Source organism: Ictalurus furcatus, chromosome 23 (genome assembly GCF_023375685.1).
Source record: "Ictalurus furcatus strain D&B chromosome 23, Billie_1.0, whole genome shotgun sequence".
In the NCBI taxonomy this organism is placed as follows: domain Eukaryota; kingdom Metazoa; phylum Chordata; class Actinopteri; order Siluriformes; family Ictaluridae; genus Ictalurus; species Ictalurus furcatus.
The window spans coordinates 11,977,108-11,995,640 of record NC_071277.1 but is presented as its reverse complement, the minus strand read 5'-3'; the positions used below and the strand labels follow the sequence as shown (position 1 = coordinate 11,995,640).

The 18,533-nt window shown below is 43.5% G+C and overlaps 1 protein-coding gene across 4 annotated transcripts in view; it reads left to right on the top strand.

Moving 5' to 3' along the window:
* The window catches only part of atp6v0a1b (ATPase H+ transporting V0 subunit a1b), a 115,452-nt gene that overhangs the window by 70,008 nt on the left and 26,911 nt on the right, over positions 1–18,533 (top strand). For all 4 annotated transcript variants that reach the window (XM_053611268.1, XM_053611269.1, XM_053611265.1 and 1 more), the window contains 8 exons: positions 2,860–3,072; positions 12,696–12,846; positions 13,043–13,182; positions 13,513–13,676; positions 15,761–15,851; positions 15,951–16,069; positions 16,208–16,424; positions 16,803–16,910. In XM_053611268.1, the coding sequence (XP_053467243.1) occupies positions 2,860–3,072; positions 12,696–12,846; positions 13,043–13,182; positions 13,513–13,676; positions 15,761–15,851; positions 15,951–16,069; positions 16,208–16,424; positions 16,803–16,910 (1,203 nt within the window). The remainder of the gene's footprint in view (positions 1–2,859; positions 3,073–12,695; positions 12,847–13,042; positions 13,183–13,512; positions 13,677–15,760; positions 15,852–15,950; positions 16,070–16,207; positions 16,425–16,802; positions 16,911–18,533) is intronic.

The window sequence follows — 18,533 nt, the reverse complement described above, 5'->3', positions numbered from 1 at the left end:
GGGGCACTTGTCCTGCCAGAACGAGCAGTGTGCCTTGGATGAGTTGCCCGACAGAGGGCTTGTGCACCTCATGAAACTCTTGCGACTCCTTATGCGGGCAGGCGGTGTTTGTGCAGCGGGTGTCGCGGGTCTTGCTCCTGCTTCCGATTCTCGACGGCACAGGCAACCTCTCTCCGGATCTCTGGGGGAGCGACTCCAGCTAGTGGGTACAGCTTGTTGAGTGGGGTCGGCTTGAGGCATCCGGTTATGATGTGGCAGGTGCCCTTCAGCGCAGCGGTCACCTGGTGATGTGTGCAGAGCGGTGCCAGACCGGGCAGGCGAACTTGCCAGCGGAGAAGCACAGCATCAGGCCACTGGTGCACACAGTGTGAGCCGTTGCACCCTAGCTGGTTGACATCAGCCTTCGTAGCAGGTTGTTGCGCGAGTTAACCTTTTGCCGGGTGTTAAAGCAGTGAGCTTTGTACGTGAGTACCCTGTCCAGTGTGATCCCCAGATATCATGGGTGAGGGCAGTGCTCGATCGCTACACCATTCTAGGTGACACTCGGGGCTCTCCTCGCTTGGTGGTTGTGTAGGTGAAATGCGCAAGTCTGCATCTTTGAGGGGTTAGGCCTGAGGCAATTGGTTAGATGTTTCAAGGCCACAGACAAGGTCGACTCTACCTCTTTGAAAAAACTGCTCTGCACTGCTAAGGCCAAATCGTCTGCATGCAAGAAACATTGTATCTGGGGCGGGCTGGATTGGTCATTCGTGTAGATATTGAACAGAGTCGGGGCCAGGACTCTACCCTGTGGAAGACCATTTTTCTGACATCGCCAGCGACTCTTCCCCATGTGGAGATGGACTTGGAATCTGCGGTTGTGGAGCAGCTCGTTGAGAATTTTCATGAAGCCTCTATCCTTGGTAGTATTTGCGACTTTCGTAAGCAGTCCCTTGATGTTGACCGTGTTGTAGGCAGCAGATAGGTAGACAAATGCCATGCCCGTAATCATACCGACTTCGAAGCCATCCTCAATAAACTGTGTCAGCTTCAGTGTCTGGCTCGTGCAGGACTTCCCGGGTCGGAACCCAGCCTGTTCAGGTATGAGTTGGGGCTCGACTATGGGGGCCAGCCGGTTGAGCAAGAGACACTCAAACAGCTTATAGGTGTGGCAGAGAAGAGATATTGGTCAGTAGCTTTTGGCATCCGTGGGGCATTTCAGCAATTCAATGACCTTTGATTTTCTCCATACTCTTGGTATTCTAAGCATTGTTAGGCAGTCATTGAAAAGTGCCAGGAGCCATGATGTTGCCACTGGACCAAGATTCTTGATCTGCGCTACAGTAAGATTATCAACACCAGCTGCCTTTCCATTTTTCAGAAGTTTCACTGCAGTGATAACTTCAAACAGTCTGAACAGTTTACTTATTTTGCTGCTGTCTTCCTGTGCTTCCACTACTATCAACTCTAGGTAGTTGGTGTGGTGCTTTACCGCTGACCTGGCTGGCTCGCGACTGGTCACTGGCTCGCGACCTGATTAGCAGTGACTTGTCCAGGGCTGCAGGGCTACGTGACTTGTCCGTAGCTGCAGGGCGGTAGCCCGTTAGCCAGTGGAGGGTGGAACAGGCTTTTTTGCTGATTTGTGTCATGTCAGTGTTCGCGACTGTGTCTTCCCATTTTTTCCTATGGCTCGTGGACAGCTCTTGCATCAGCTCGGCGCCAGTCTGTATGGTTTCCTCGGAGAAGGGGTCACTCTCGTACAAGGCCTCGTACGTTTTATGAAGTCCTGATGCATCTGCGTTAAGCCCAGGGACGCAGTGTGTGCAGCAGCCTTTCGGTATGGTTTGACGTGACCCGGTTCGAATGATTTTAATGAATTCATCGTAGTTCGACGCCACAGGGAAAGAGTACAAAGTTTCTGGTTGATACCCTCTGCGAATCGAGTCCAGTCTGCTTTACCAAAGTTAAACCACCGCCGGAAGGAAACCTTAATAGGTTGTACTACAGCTTGCACCCGATACATGATGGGCCTGTGCTGTGTTTTTGGGATGGGTTTGCAGACGGACTTCGAGCACTTCAGGCTGATGTTCTCGCTGACGAATATGAGGTCAGGGTTGTAGCCGCGTCGCCATCATCCGCTGTTGAAGGATGCAGGTAGCTTCGGGTTATGGAGGAGAGTGAATCTGTTGGCCTCCACCCATGCTTCAATCGCTTCACCGTCGGAGTTGGTAGCTCCACGTCGTGTTGTGGCTATTGAAGTATCCACCAATCAGTCTAATCCGTTGGTCGTCCGAATTGCTCTTGTCCCAGGGTATGAAAGGTTGGGCAGGTGGTTTGTACACGGATGAGATTATGCAGGTACCGACGTCCACAGTGATAAGAAGATGTAACTGTGATGTCTGGTTTGGTGTAGATCGCACTTCCATGTTTTGGGTGTGGAATTTCAGCTACTACTGTCAGTCCGGGTATCTGCGGCCTAATTTGGCTGGAGTCACGATGGGACTCCTGGACGCATAGGATATTGCATTGCGTCTCGCGGCACATTTCTGAAAGGAGTAGCGCTTTGTCTTCTGAGAAACCCTCTATATTAATATGAAATGACAATAAAACCACTTGAACTTGCTCACATTTTTTCCCCATTCTGATGCTAGTTGTGAATATTAACTAAAGGTGTACAGGTGTACTATTAAAGTGGACAGTGAGTGTAAAGTGTCAAATGCTATACAAAGATCAAGAGACACAGCCCTGACCAATAATTAATCAGCACTGTCTTGTTGCTGCTTTGCTTATTTTGTATGTTCTTCTAGCCAATCCACTGTAGCTGATTATGTTCTTCTGTGCTGGATCTGATACAAATATGTCATATGTTGTTTAATGCAGGTGCTGAATCAAACTGAGGATCATCGGCAGAGAGTTCTTCAGGCTGCTGCTAAAACTCTGCGTGTGTGGTTCATCAAAGTGAGGAAGATGAAGGCCATCTATCACACACTGAACCTCTGCAACATTGATGTCACTCAGAAATGTTTGATTGCAGAAGTGTGGTGCCCTGTCTCTGACCTGGACTCTATACAGTTTGCCTTGCGGAGGGGCACGGTGAGGAAGCAAACTTTAATTGGTGTTCATATTAAGCTGCTTTTATCAAGTTTTCTGAACAGTTTTCATATAACTTTATATCTTTTTCATCCATTAGTGTTATGTTTATGCATGATCAATTTCAGCCAGGATGGCATGATGATGAAGCAGGTAGTATTGCTGTCTTACAGCTCCAGGGTCCTGTGTTCAATCCTGAGCTTGGTTTACTGTCTGCACTGCTAAGTTTCACATTCTCCCTATGCTTGTGTGGGTTTCCTCCAGGTTATGTGTTCCCTTTCAAAGGGAACTCAATCTTGCGTGAGCTACATGCTGTGGGAAGCGCCCTCGCGCATGACCAGTATCTGAAGCTTGTGTAACATCATGCCTATTTATAGGCCTGCCGTAATCAGGTGACATGACAATGATATAAAAACAGCACCTGTGAACCGCGCCGTCGTTTGTGTAACGCTCACAAAAAGAATCTTTATTTCCTCTTTTCAATAAAAGAAAGAAAAATGTCTTTCTTTTGTAAAAGGACAGAAAAATAGAGAGAGAGAAAAAAGTATAAGTGAGAGAGAATTCAGGAAATGTGTTACGCTTCGCTCCCGTTTCATCAAGGGGGTGCGGTTTGCGTGGGGTTGGGGACACGTTCTGTGTGAATTGTCTATGGGTTCAGTACGCTAGGGCAGCCCTCGAGAGGTCTGACTGTGTACATCGTTAATGCCTTTTACAATTAGGCAGCTCTGCTCGTGACTCACTCTCTTCTCGGCCGAAGGGAGTTGGGTTTTAGAGCCTTGCGGATCTGGGCTGGCTGCTGCCAAGGCAGCCAGCCGGTTCAGGTTCTGGGGAACTTGTATGGATCTGGAAGAGGAACTTGGCACAAGCGCTGCTCTATCTCTTTCTCTGTTTTCTGGGTCCGACTCACCGCTGGATTTTGGAGCTCACATCGTGATTCTTCCTTCCGCTATGGAAAGCCAAAAAAAAATATTTCCTCTCTGACTCCGAGGAGCCAGAAGGGTGTTCTAAAATCTGAGAATAGCGCTCAAGCATATAAAGAGCTGTTTGAAGTGATTACTAAGGCTGGATGAGGTTTTTTTTTTCTTCCCAGTGATAATAAATCTCCCTCACTCTGCAGAAAACTTTTTTCCAGAAGCGAATGACAAAATATCATGCTTCTGGGGAAAACCATACATAAGCCGTATTTATAACACGCGATGTCTGATTATTCGGCAATCGTGGGGAATGAATGGCATGGCTACATAGCATGTAAGGCCACCGCGGCGTTGGTGGGCAAGGTCTGTGCTGTAGTGGGTCCTGCTTGTGGGTCACTGCATGCAATGGCAATGTTACAGGCCTACCAGACAGACCTGCTGAGTGAGCTCGACATACGGTGGCATTCAGCCAGTTCCTTCCCTGTTGTGTCAAGTTCACCAGCGCTAGTGCGAGGGAGGCACAGAAGGGGAGTGTGGTGGCCCGCCTTCCCCAACAGACAGCCAGGGGAACCGGGTGGCCACAGTCACAGCCTACTACTAGGCCTGATCTGAGAATGGTCACAAAGGCCAAGCAGACAAAGGAGGAGCAGTCCTGATGGGCCGTGGAGGGACGTATTAGGGGACATGAGGTTGTTAGGGCTGTTGGCCCCCATTACAAATGTAGGGCCACCCCTAGCCAAGGCTGTCCTAAGTTTTCAGTGTTCTCTGGTCAGCGAGATGTCACAGGGCAACCAAAATATGCATATTTCCACATAGAAATATTGCCCAGTCACAGGAAGTCCCCTGTGTCCCTTGCATTTGGAGGCAACACATACCAATATTGGGTTCTTTCCTTCAGGCTAGCTTTATCACCTCACACCTTCACAAAGTGCATGGATGTCATTCTGGCTCCATTGCGACTCCAGGGCATCCATGTACTAAACTACCTGGACGACTGGTTAATTCTAGCACGATCCAGGGAACTGGCAAATCAACATTGAGATGTTGTTCTCGCCCACATGAAGAGCTTAGACGGCTGTCCAGCTCATGGTCGCTGGAGCGGCCCGCATCTGGAGTGGCATATAAATCGTCTAGAAATGTGGGCCATGTTTCTAGCACTGAAATTCTTTCTTCCTCAATTGAGAGGTCACCATGTGTTAGTTGTGACAGACAACACAGCGGTGGTCTCACATTTCAAACACCAGGGAGGATTATGTTCGCATCCCCTGTTCAGGCAGATGCAACTAATTCTTCTCTGGGCACAGGGAAAGTTTTTGTCAGTGAGTGCAATGTACATTCTGGGCAACTGGAATGTGGGGGCAGACGTCCGGTTGAGGAAGAGGCTGAGGCCCAGGGATTGGAGGCTCCATCCACAAATCCATATCCACCATATGGCGAAGGTTCGGCCAAGCGGAAGTGGATATATTTGCCTCCGAGGTGACAACACACTGCCTGCTCTGGTTTGCCTTCACTCCTCCCACACCATTAGGGCTGGATGCCATGGTGCACATGTGGCCAAGGGCACATCTGTACATTTTTTCTGCTCCCACAAATTCTAGCGAGAGTTTACCAAGACTGTCTACGTCTGCTGCTAGTAGCACCTTATTGGCCAGCTTGAATATGTTTCTCAGAGATAATATCCCTGCTGGACGGCACTCCTTGGGAGATTCCCATCCGTAGGGTTCTACTGTCTCATGCCAGAGGGCTGCGGTCTATGCCACACACATTCATTCGATATTACAGCCTGGATATACATTCCACCCCAGGCTTGAGTGTCTTGCAGTAACCCTTGGGCTCTGACCTTTTTATACAGGCCATACCCTAGGGTTAGTGGGTGACTGAGTGGGTATTGTTGTTCCCACAGCAATGTAGCTCACGCAACATTGAGTTCCCTTTGAAAGGTTACACATGTAACCCTGTTCCCTGAGAAGGGAACGAGATGTTGCGTAGCTTTGTCATACTGGGGCATGCCTGTGAATTGCGTCTTCACTTCAGTTAATAGAGGCTGGTGGCGTAGTTCACAGGTGCTGTTGTTATATCACGCGACGTGCTTAATTGCCACATCACCTGATCACGGCAGGCCTATAAATAGGCATGATGTTCAGAAGCTTCAGATACTGGTCACGTGCGAGGACGCTTCCCACAGCACATAGCTCACGCAACTTCTCGTTCACTTCTCCGATAACAGGGTTACATTTGTAACCCAGACGATTTCCTCTCTCCTCGAGAAAATGCTAGTTATGTGTGTAACTGTGGCTCTGTGAACACCAGATAACCGCTAGGGGCTGGATACCTTCTTGTGCCTCTGAGAGGATATCCTGAGTTAACTGACTGTCCTGCTTCATTAGGTAGAACCATAGTCAACAATAAGTTGTTTCTGCATCAGGAAAGAGGTCTACCTGTTCCCTTCCAAACTTCTCCCAGATCTGGGACACCACCTCTGAGTGTGGATTCCACTCTCATGAGCATATTTGCTGCCTTGACAGTGCACCTGCTAGACAATTGTGCAGTCCTTATAACTGGTAAGTCCACTCTCAGTGAAGCTAATTGTGTGTGGACCCATTTGCCTTCCTTGCCAGGTGAAGAGCGACCTCATTCCACCTTGCTAACTGATTTATCCAACAGTCGCACTATCATGCAGTAAGACTAGCACGTGGCAGTGCTTTAGATCAAGTGGGAAAATTTGAGGTCTAGATAGACTGCCATAAATTCCAGCTGATTGATGTTTCCTGTCCTCACAAGGTTTTTGCAATATCCAGTGATGATTATTGCTGATTATATTTTATTAGCAGACCTGCCAAACTTTACACATTTTGCATAGGAACTTCAGAATTTTAACTTCAGAGTATGCTAGTGTTCGAGAGTAAAGGTTAAGGTTTAGGTGCACTGCATTATTGGTATTGTAGTTTTGGGGGTGGGGCTCTGAGTGTATGTGAGCTACAGGTAGACAGTATCTATCCCTTTTTGGTGTTTTAGTCTCCCTTTTTTATCTGTGGAAGTAAACTGACAGCCATTCTGCAGCGCTCTCTTATAATTCATCACTGTGAAGGGATAAGACCTGAAAATATGGAAATTAGCCCAGAGTTGCGGAAAGTTTAGTGCACTCTGGCCTTGGATCTCTCTGACAACAGAGGCTTCCCAGAGCAGGAAAGGTAACACTAGTACAACTAGTACAATGATCAATCAAAAATACACCAACTCTGCCACTGGTCCCTTCAGCCCTGGTACAAATTTTAAATGCTGGCATCTTCAGAAAACTAGATCTGCTCAGTGCTTATAATCTTATCTGAATCAGAGAAGGCAATGACTAGAAAACTGCTTTTAGCACCAATACTGGCCGCTATGAGTACTGTGTAATGCTGTATGGGCTTTCTTGCATGCCATCAATGTTCCATTATCTGATCAACAATGTCTTCTGGGACATGCTGGGAAAATTTGCAATCACTTATATAGTGATTTTGATATATTCCCCTTCCATAGACTGTAAAATAAGTCACGTCAAACAAGTCCTAACCCACCTACTCCAGAATATGTCAAGGGGGAGAAGTGTGAGTTTCATATGTCTAAGGTTTTGTTTCTGGCATATGTTATCAGTGGGTGCTCATGGACAATAACAAGGTTATGGCTGTCAGAGAATGGCCTCTCCTCACCACAGTCAAGGAATTGCAGTCAGCGTTTTTTAGACATTGCTAAATTCTACTCTCAAATGCTCAAAAAACACCAAGGCCAACTCCATCTCATGCTTTTACCCCGCAAACCCCAAAGACACTAGTGAGGGATGCATTCTCACAGGAGATTGATTGGGAAATAGCCCAAACCCGAAATCAGCAGGTGCCAGTTTCATGCCCCACTGGAAAGGCAGCCTATGTGCTGCCTGTCCTGAGTGACAAACTCATCACTTAGCACTTCATAAAGAACCTTAGTCATGATTTCTTCCCTGGGACATGTATGCCCAAAACTGCCTAAGGTATTCCTCCACCCCCCAACCTCACCCTGTTCCCTTGAGATCTCGGCTACCAACTCTGTGTTTCCATGGAACGCTATCCCACAGGTCCCCCCATTGTAGGCAAATGATTTAGGCAGAGTGAGTAAGTGTGGGAAAGCATGTACCAATAGTCTGAAGAGAGATGTTAAGTTGAAACACTGCAGTATGAGCCTGGGGAGCAAATGTGGCTCTCCACCAAGGACATTTAAACTACATAAGGTTGCAGAAAACTGACCCACTGGTAAATTGGACTATTCAAGATACTGCAAAGAATCAAGAGGTAACAAGCTGGAACTGCCACGTCACTGCTGCCTAGCCCCATCATTCCTGAAACCTGTCACCCCAGATCCTCTAGCAGAAGGTGTCGCTCCAACAAAACACTTAGCACCTCTACACATTAAGGGACAACCTGCCTACTTTATCAAAGAAATCTTAAACGCTCATCTCAAGAATGGTAAGCTCCAATTCTTGATCAAGTGGAAAGGGTAAGGACGAACAACATCAAGCACACCTGGACTCAATCACTCACACACACACACACACACTATAAATATGGACTTCAAACATGCACACAACACAAAGTATCACTCAATGTATTTTGCCTGATGTACCTAGCCTTTGTTTACTGCGTTCGACATTCTCGCTCTTTGTGTTCTGGTTTCACAATTCTGGCTTTGCCCTGTATATGTCTGACTTTCTGCCTGTTTTTGACTGTTTTTTGCCTTACAATATGGATTTGTTTGTCTGTCTGCTTTAAATAAAGCATACATCTGCAACTGTATTAATCTCTGCCACCTGGCATTTTGTTTTAATTGAATGTCTAGTCTTACATTTTTTAAATTTATGGTGGTTTGCATATTTAATTATTTTTCATATTTAATATTCCTTTAATTGATGCCATTAATATGAAATGAATAAGTTGCTCACAATTTTTATTATATGTGTGTAAAGTTGAAATTATTAAGGTATTTAAACTTGACAGTGTAATCCATGTACAGTGGATAAGTGATGTAAAAAATTAATTAAACAAAGTTAATCATGTCATTTTTTTTTCACCTTTAATGTCATACAGGCCAAACGTTTGTGGACACCTGTCTATAACACTCATGTGCTTTTTGAACATATTCCAGATTTAGTTCATAATTTGCTGACATAAAAACCACCACTCTTCTGGGAAGGCATTCTAGTAGATTTTGACATGGCTGTTGAGATTTGCCCATTTGGCCATAACAGCATTAGTGATAGGCATTGATGTTGGGCAAGGAGGCCTGGGATATGGTCAGTGTTCCAAATCATCCCATAGTTGTTTAGTGGGGTTTAGGTCAGGGCTCTGTGCAGGCTACTTGAATTTTTCCACTCAAACTTTGGTAGACCAGGTTTTTATGGAACTCACATTGTACACAGGGGCAGTGTCATGCTGGAACAGATTTGGGCTAGGCCCCTTAGTTTTCCTTAATTAAGGGAAATTGTAATGCTACAGTATGCAAAAAACATGGTATACAATTGTGTGCTTCCAGCTCTGTGGCAACAGTTTAGGGAAGGCCCACATATTGGTGTCAAAAAACTTTTGGCCATATAGTGTAGCAACCAACATTTTATGGAAAACAAAGACAAATGAAAACTTACAATAACCTGGTTGCACAAGTATGCACACACCTTAATTGATAATTAATTTGTTAAAGCATCTTGTGCTTGTAATGCAGTACTCATTGATTGTCACGTAATTCCTTCTCAGTACGCTTCAGTGTGGATCCCAGCATGAATGCCTGAATGCCTTTTTTATTGTCACTATACACATGTACAATGAAATTAAGAGCCACTCCTTTTTTGTTCCGTGCCAACATGTACATTAAATAAACAAGAAGAATAAACCAGATAAATAAGATAAATAAACAAGATAAATAAACAAGATATTGGGGCGGATGGGGGAGGTACTATGAAATGCACAGTTTTGAGACACTATATACATATGCTGTGAACTCAGTACATGTATGTGTTTAGAATGGTAATAGCTTTTGGGAAAAAACTATTCTTAAATCTATTAGTCCTTGTTTTGATGCACCTGTAACATCTCCCTGAGGGCAACAGATTGAACAGATCAAAGCCAGGGTGAGAGCTGTCCTTAATGATGGTGTTTCCTCTGCTGAGGCAACGGGAGGTGTAAATATCCATCAGGGAGAGGAGAGGGCAGCCAATGATCTTCTGTGCTGCTCTTACTACTCTCTGAAGCCTCTCCCTGTCTGCTGCGGTGCAGCTACCATACCATACCGTGATACAGTACGTCAGCAGGCTCTCGACGGACGAGCGGTAGAAGATAAGCAGCAGATTGGGGTCCAGATTGTACCTCCTGAGAACCCTCAGGAAGTGTAGCCGCGTTTGAGCCTTCTTGATAACCGCTGTGATGTTGTCCGTCCAGGAGATGTCTGCAGAGATGAGGACGCCAAGAAACCGGAAGGTGTGGACCCTCTCCACACACTCACCATTAATGAAAAGGGGGGCCAGCTCAGTGTTGTGCTTCCTGAAGTCTACAATGAGTTCCTTGGTTTTCTTGGTGTTTAGAGCCAGATTGTTCTTTGAACACCAGGCTGCCAAGTTTAGGACTTCCTCTCTGTAGGCTACCTCATCTCCTTTTGAGATGAGTCCGACCACTGTGGTGTCGTCAGCAAACTTGATGATAAGATTATTGTTGTGGACTGGACTACAGTTGTATGTGTAGAGACAGTACAGGAGGGGGCTCAGCACACAGCCCTGTGGAGAACCTGTGCTCAACGTGCGAGTGGAGGAGAGGTGGGGTCCGAGTCTCACTGTCTGAGACCGGTTGGTGAGAAAGTCCTTTATCCAGGCACATGTGGGGTGGGGGGGGAGGCCAAGAGTGACCAATTTGGTGATGAGAACGTCCGGAATGATTGTATTAAAAGCCGAACTGTAATCCACAAAAAGCATCCGGACGTAGCTCTGTTGCTGCTCTAGATGTCTCAACACGTAGTGGACAGCTACGGCGATAGCATCTTCTGTGGATCTGTTTGTGCGATATGCAAACTGATAAGGATCGAAGTCTGGGGGGAGGTAGTCCTTGATGTGCTGGAGAACCAATCTCTCAAAGCACTTCATGATAACTGGAGTGAGGGCCACAGGACGATAATCATTTAGGCTAGTGGTGGGCGAACATGCTTCCATGACTTTTGTTTTGTTTTGACCTCCATGTGTATTTCTTTTAATATGTGAATCCCCCAGGAGGAGCTGGAATCTGTCGCTGGGGATAGGGAGGTCTGGTCTGCCCTACTTAGTATGCTGCCACCGCAACCCTCACCAGGACAAGCGGTGTAGAAATTGGACGGATGGATGGATGGATCTGCTTCAGTCTTGTCATTTGCTAATTGTCCTAGTTTGTCATTGTGTTCACCTGTTTGTAGCTGTTTGTTCCTTATTTCCCCTGTTTCCGAGTTTCCTGGTGCTGACCTCTGCCTGTTTTTTGATTCATGTTCATGGATATGTCTTTATTTCTGCCTGCCTGTGTATTGACCCATGCCGTTTTAACGATATTATTAGGACTGCCCTTGATAAACACGTCCCTCAGGGAATTCTATCCTGCCTCTTCACCACCTCACTGCACAGTTGTAATATAAGGTAGGCGGAAACAGATGCAAATGCAGAGTGAGTTTATTTTAAAATGCACCAGCTAACAAATCTAAATTGGTAGGCAAAGTCATAATCCAAAAACAGGCAATAGTTCAGGCGATGTGTAAACCATACAGAAAGGGCAAAACCAGAAAGAAAAAACCTGGGAGAGAGCAAGATCATAATCCAGATAAAAAGTGTAGAGCAAATGGCTTGGTAAGTCGGGTATAAACACACTGAGCATTACTTTGCAACGAGTGAGTCAAACTGAAGTCCTTATTTACTGTGAAAGGTGAACGTGAAAGTGACAAAGTCTGTTGTGTAGTCCATGTAGTTGCAGGTGTAGTCCATGGAGGCCATACTGGTAGGTCACTGTGTGTTCTAGGAAATCGATTTCTCTGAGACTGTGGGAATTGACCTGACAACAGTAAATTGATTGCTTTATCAGCCTTATGGTTTTGAAGAAAGAAACCTGAGGTGTTTGGATTGAGATCACATCAATTCAAAATCCACTTTTCCAACAAATACTGTAATTCACTACAGAGCTCTCAATTGTGGACTACTCTTTCTTTCCTCGGCTGTAGGCAGCCGGCTGAATAGGTTCCTTTTGTTGGCTTTTTATTGCCACTCAAATCTGCATTCATTTCAGGTGGAGCTGGAGCCAACCCAAGGAACACTGGGTACAAGGCAGGAGAATTCACCTCAGATGGGACATTAGTGCATGCACACACATCTTCACACATAGGGGCATACAGGTATCTGCCTGCCTATGTTTTTGGACAATGCAAGGGAACCAGAGAACCCTAAAGAAACCCACGTGAGCACAGGGAGAACATGACAAACTCTACATAGACAGTAACCCAAGCTCAGGATCGAACCAGGGACCCTGGAGCTATGAGGTGGCAACATACCCAATTCATGCCATTCTGCCCTAGGAGCAATGCATACTAATAAATAATTTTAATGTATATAAAGGGGATTTTTTTAATGAAACATTATGTTTAAACTTTATTACCAGTTGTTTAAATCTTATACTGTGTGTATGAGAGTCTCTGTTATTAACCTTGCAGGAGAGGAGTGGATCTACTGTTCCTTCCATCTTGAATAGAATGCAGACCAAACAGACTCCACCCACCTACAACAAGACAAACAAATTCACCTCTGGTTTCCAGAACATTGTGGATGCTTATGGAATAGGAACCTACAGAGAGATTAACCCAGGCACTATGCACCTATTGACATTAACAGTATATTAGGCAAAGTTGGTCAAAATATTTGTTTTAATCAGTTTATTGGGGATTCTTTGACATTATGATATAAAAATAGCCACTTTCACAAAGCTACAAATAAACTGGAAAAAAAGACTAATTTCCTATGTAGACTGTACTAATCTTGTATTGTTGTTTTTGCACTGTAGCACCCTACACCATCATCACCTTTCCTTTTCTGTTTGCTGTGATGTTTGGGGACATGGGTCATGGTGTGCTGATGACCTGTGCCGCCCTCTACCTTGTCATCAGAGAGAGTCGCCTACTTGCACAAAAGCGTGACAATGAGGTTTGAGTTTTTGGCTCAATTATCATTGATTCTCATTGCATTATCATCATCTTTGTATAAGCTTAGAGTATTATTTTGGTAGTGTAGTATTTTACTTTTTAGTTAATTTTAGGAACTTTTCTAAATGATTTGAGGTTCTTATCTTGATTAATGTATTTATTATTATAAGTTCCTGTTTGCATTACTTTATATCCCATAATTATGCATAACATATTTTGTGCCTAATTACTAGGTGAAGACATTTTGGTACTAATGAACATGTCAAATTTTATCCAACTAAAGCTGACTTTCTATCTCTTTTTCTCTCATTCTGTCCTGCTTTTCATGTAGATGTTTAACATGGTGTTTGCAGGCCGGTATATAATCCTTTTAATGGGCATATTTTCCATCTACACTGGAATGATCTACAATGACTGCTTCTCCAAATCGCTCAACATGTTTGGCTCTGGGTGGAGCATCAAGCCCATGTTTGGCTCCAAAGGAGGAAACTGGTCGTAAGTTTATTAGTAACAAATAGGGTTAGACAAGGATATCAGCAATTAATTAGAAATATTATGAGCACTCGGATGTAAGTTTCTAATTCATGAAATTTCTAGCAACCTCTTAGGCATCACAAAGTGAGGACTGAGTGATTGGCTATCCAGAAGACTTTGTCAATCTTCTTGAAACATAAGTTGATAGAAATGCTACAGCAGTTATTGTTGCTATTAATTACATACACTATATGGCCAAAAGTTTATGAACCTGACCGTCACAGCTATATGGTGGAACACAATTGTACAGGATGTCTTCTTATACTGTAGTATTGAAGTTTCCTTCCCCTAGAACCAATGGGCCCAAATATGTTCCAGCATGACAATGCCTCTGTGCACAAAGCGAGGTATATTAAGACATGGTTTTGCAAGGTTAGTGTGGAAGAACTTGAGTGGCCTGCACAGAGCCCTGACATCAACCCCACTGAAAACACCTTTGGGATGGCTTGGAATGCTGACTGCACATCAGGCCTTCTCACCCAACATCAGTATCTGACCTCAATAATGCTCTTCAAGTCAAGTGGGTTTTATTGTTGTTCCTCTATATATCTTACCTAAATTGGAACAAAATATAATTTTTCCAGGACCATGGTGCAACACATAACAATACAGTATTACAGTATTGTTATTGTATTACAGCAATACTGCATAAAGTGCAAATACACAACAGTGTGAGATTGGGCAGAAGAATAAATACTCAGAACAATGAACACACAGGATAGTAGATACACATCTCTCAGAGGTAGTTTATCTGGTTTTCAGTAGCGTGCACACCTCTGCAGTCATCAACGGTTTCTGCTTTGCATGTGTGGTAATGATTTTTCAAGGAAGTCACATCATCTATGCACTTATTGATGTAGCCAGTCACTAATGCTATGCATTCATTCAAATCTTTGTGCTCAGGTTCTCAGGTTCTCACTTGTTTCAGAACTAGTTTGGCTTGTTTCAGAAGTGGTCTGTATGCTGAGATTAGCATAACAGATATATGGTCCAAGCAGGCAAGGTAGGGTGGGGTACAGCCTTGTATGCACTTTGAATATTGGTGAAACAAGGTTTAGAGTGTTTGTTCCACAGGTTGCAAAACCAACATGCTTGTTGAATTTTGGCAGCACTGATTTCAGGTTTGATTAAAGTCCCCAGCGAAAATGAAAAATCTGTTGGGGTGCACTATCTGTAGGTTACTGATAGTCCCATAGAGTTTAGTGCTTTAGCACTTCCCTTGCATTAGTGCCACCACCACAGGTATTATGGCCAGCACTTTACAGTCATAAACTCCACCAGCAACAAACAGTAGCTTAAGACAGCTACAGCATTCCTGCACCTTTTGTTGTTTGTGTAAACACACATACCACTACCGTGAGTCTTACCAGACAGTGCTGCTATCCTGTTGGTGCAATGTGTGCTTAGCCTGGCTAGCTGAAAGACTGCATCTGGAATGCTGTCATTGAGCAATGTTTCCTTAAGTATAAAAACACCGCATTCCCTGAGTTCACACTGGGTAGGTACCTATAGTCTGAGAAATTCCAGTTTATTGTTGAGAGAAGTAATATTGTAGAGGAGAATAGATGGTAGAGCCGGGAGGCTAGGATTAGCCTTTAGCCCAGCACAGATGCCCACTCATTTGCCACAATTCCGTTCTCTCACACACCATTTCCAGCGCTCTCTAACCCTGCGGCCTGGTTTGCGTAGCAGCCCGAGGTTGTGTGCTAAAGTGTTGCCATATTGGTTAAAAAAATAGCTGAATGGGCAGAAATCCCCACAGGCATGTTCCAAATCTAGTGGAAAGCTTTACCAGATGAGTGGAGGTTATTATAATAGCAAAGAGGGGACTAAATCTGGAATGAGATTTTAAAAAAGCATATACAAGTGTGATGGTCAGGTGTCCACAAACCTTTGCCATATAGTGGAGACAAGCCATAGTTTGGTGAAGAAATTAATTTGCTACCTTTACTTTAATTAAAAAGGTAAGAGTGGCTAAAACCTGTCATGTAGACCATTTTATTTTCCAAAGAATTCATGTGTAATCGTCACTTTTCTGTGTGTAGATTTGAGACTCTTGATGGAAATCCAGTATTGCAACTTGACCCAGTTGTACCAGGAGTATTTGGTGGGCCATATCCCCTGGGTATTGACCCAGTAAGCCACACAAATACAATAAAAACATTATTTTACCACTAAACATAGAGTGAAGGGTTGCGCATCAATCTAATTCTTTCTGTTGGTCTTCACTGCTAGATCTGGAACATTGCCACAAACAAGTTAACCTTCCTGAACTCATTTAAAATGAAGATGTCAGTCATTCTAGGGGTGATTCACATGTTATTTGGAGTCACTCTTTCTCTCATCAATCATCTGTGAGTATAGTGTGTGTGTGTGTGAGAGAGAGAGAGATAGAGATTATAAGAATTCCATTATATATCAATATATATTATACTACCATTTTATTACATTGATTATAATGTATGTTTGAATGTTGCCCTGTGTGTTTCCAGGTACTTTAAGAAGCCTCTGAACATCTTCCTAGGATTTATCCCTGAAATTGTGTTCATGAGCTGCCTGTTTGGGTATCTGATCTTGCTGATCTTCTATAAGTGGACAGCTTATGATGGAACCACTTCTAAAGATGCTCCAAGCCTCCTTATTGCCTTTATCAACATGTGTCTGTTTAACTACAATGATCCGACTAATAAAGCTCTGTACAGAGGACAGGTGAAAAATATTTTCACATGCATTTCATATACCTGATTCCTCCACACATGTATTCACTTGTAAATGTCCCTAAATGGCTTAGTTACCATTTGTCCACAAAATATTTCTTACATATTTAATGTATTGTACCCATTAATGGCTTCCATGTCACAGTGTAGCAACTACTGTGTTATCATGCTATCACTATTCCTGTTGGTAATCTCAATGCCTAGATGTATACTTAAGAGTACAAGGCCATTTTTGTCAGGAGCATTGCAATGGGAATATGTGTTAAAGACAAATGTTTCACTAATAAGTTCTTATTTATCCCTATGGTACATATCTTGTGTACATATGATCTTGCATATCTGCCAATATATTACATGTAATTTTCTTTAGATGGGTATCCAGTGTCTGTTGGTGGTTATTGCTATGAGCTGTGTTCCCTGTATGTTGGTGGTGAAGACCATGGTTCTACGTCGTCAGCATCTGTGGAAAAAGCACTTGGTATGTTCACATCTTCCGATTACCTTTCAGACCTTGTGCTGGTATTAAACTCAGTGTTGCTGCAATGAACAAATCAATTTAGATCACTGAATACCTGGCTTTGTTAGTATCTTGGATAAGACAGAATATTCAAATTTCACTAATACTATACTACTATAAAGTGTGCAATTTTAGGACTATAGAAATCCACAACTTAGTGTGTAATTGTTTTTTTCAGAATTTCTGTAAAAGTTATTCTCACTAAAGTCCATGTGAAAGTAAATTAATTACAATACAGTGTTGTGGAAAAAGTATTATGGAAAAAGTATCCTGATATCTTCTATATTTTTGTCAGATCTATTGCAAAATCTACACAAATAAGACAAGAAAATTTGATTAACTTCTTGTTGTTTTTTTTGGTTAGTTTTTTTTTAAAAAAGGGTTAGCCTTTAGCCTAGCACAGATTCCCACTTGCCTGCTGCACTTCGGCTTCCTTGCATGCCATTTCTGGCACTTAAATTATTAAATTATTATTAAACAAAATACCATTTTTAAATGATCATTTCATTCATTGATGGAAAAAGGTTATCCAAAACCAACATGCCCTGTGGAAAAAGTAATTCCTCCTTTAGTTACTTAATCAACCAATTAACCAAATTTAATTAATATTTGGGTTTAGTTAGACTAGACACTGCGAGGCTTGATTACTAACAGCCCTGTTGAATCATCACTTAAATAGAACCTTTCCAGCAATGTGAGGTAGGCTGAAAGGTCTAAACAAACAACTGTGATCAAAAGAAGTACCAGAAGAGATAAGAAAGAAAGTTATTGAAATATATTAGTCTGAAAAAGGGTACAAAGCCATTTCTAATTCTCTGGGACTCCAGCAAACCACAGTGATAGCTATTATCTCCCAATGGAGAAAACTTGAAACAGTGGTGAATCTTTGGAGATGTGGATGGCCTACTAAAATTCCACCGAGAGCACTGGTGACTCATCCAGGAACTCACACAGAGAACCCCAACAAACATCTAAGCACCTGAAGGCCTCATTTACCACAGATATGGTCAGTGTTCATGATTCCACAATTATAAAGAGACTGGGCAAAAATAATATCCATAGGAGAGTCCAAGGCAAAACCATTGCTAACCAAGTGGAACATAATGGCTCATTTCACATTTGCCAAAAAACACCTTGATGACCCCCAAGCCTTTTGGGATAATGTTCTGTGGACTGATTATTTGAAAGTAGAACTTTTTGGAAGACATGGTTCCTCTTACATCTGGCTTAAAGCTAAGACCGCATTCAACATTAAGAACATCATTTCAACATGGTGGTGGTAGTGTGCTGATGTTGCTGACGGAACCATGAATTCTGCTCTCTACCTGTCACATTAACAGGGTGGAGACGGTGCAGTTAAGAGATTTATTAAGAGGCAGGCAGACAAATACAAAGTAGCAAAAATGTAGTCAAAAACAAGCACAGGGTCAGGTGATGACCAAACAGGCAAAACTAGGCATAGACAAGAATCACAAAACACAGAGGCAAGAGCAGGATCAAAAACCATGGAACAACAAAGAACAAAGGATCGGTAGAGTTTGGGCAGCAAACTCTGATACAAAACTTCGCCCTGAACAAAGACAC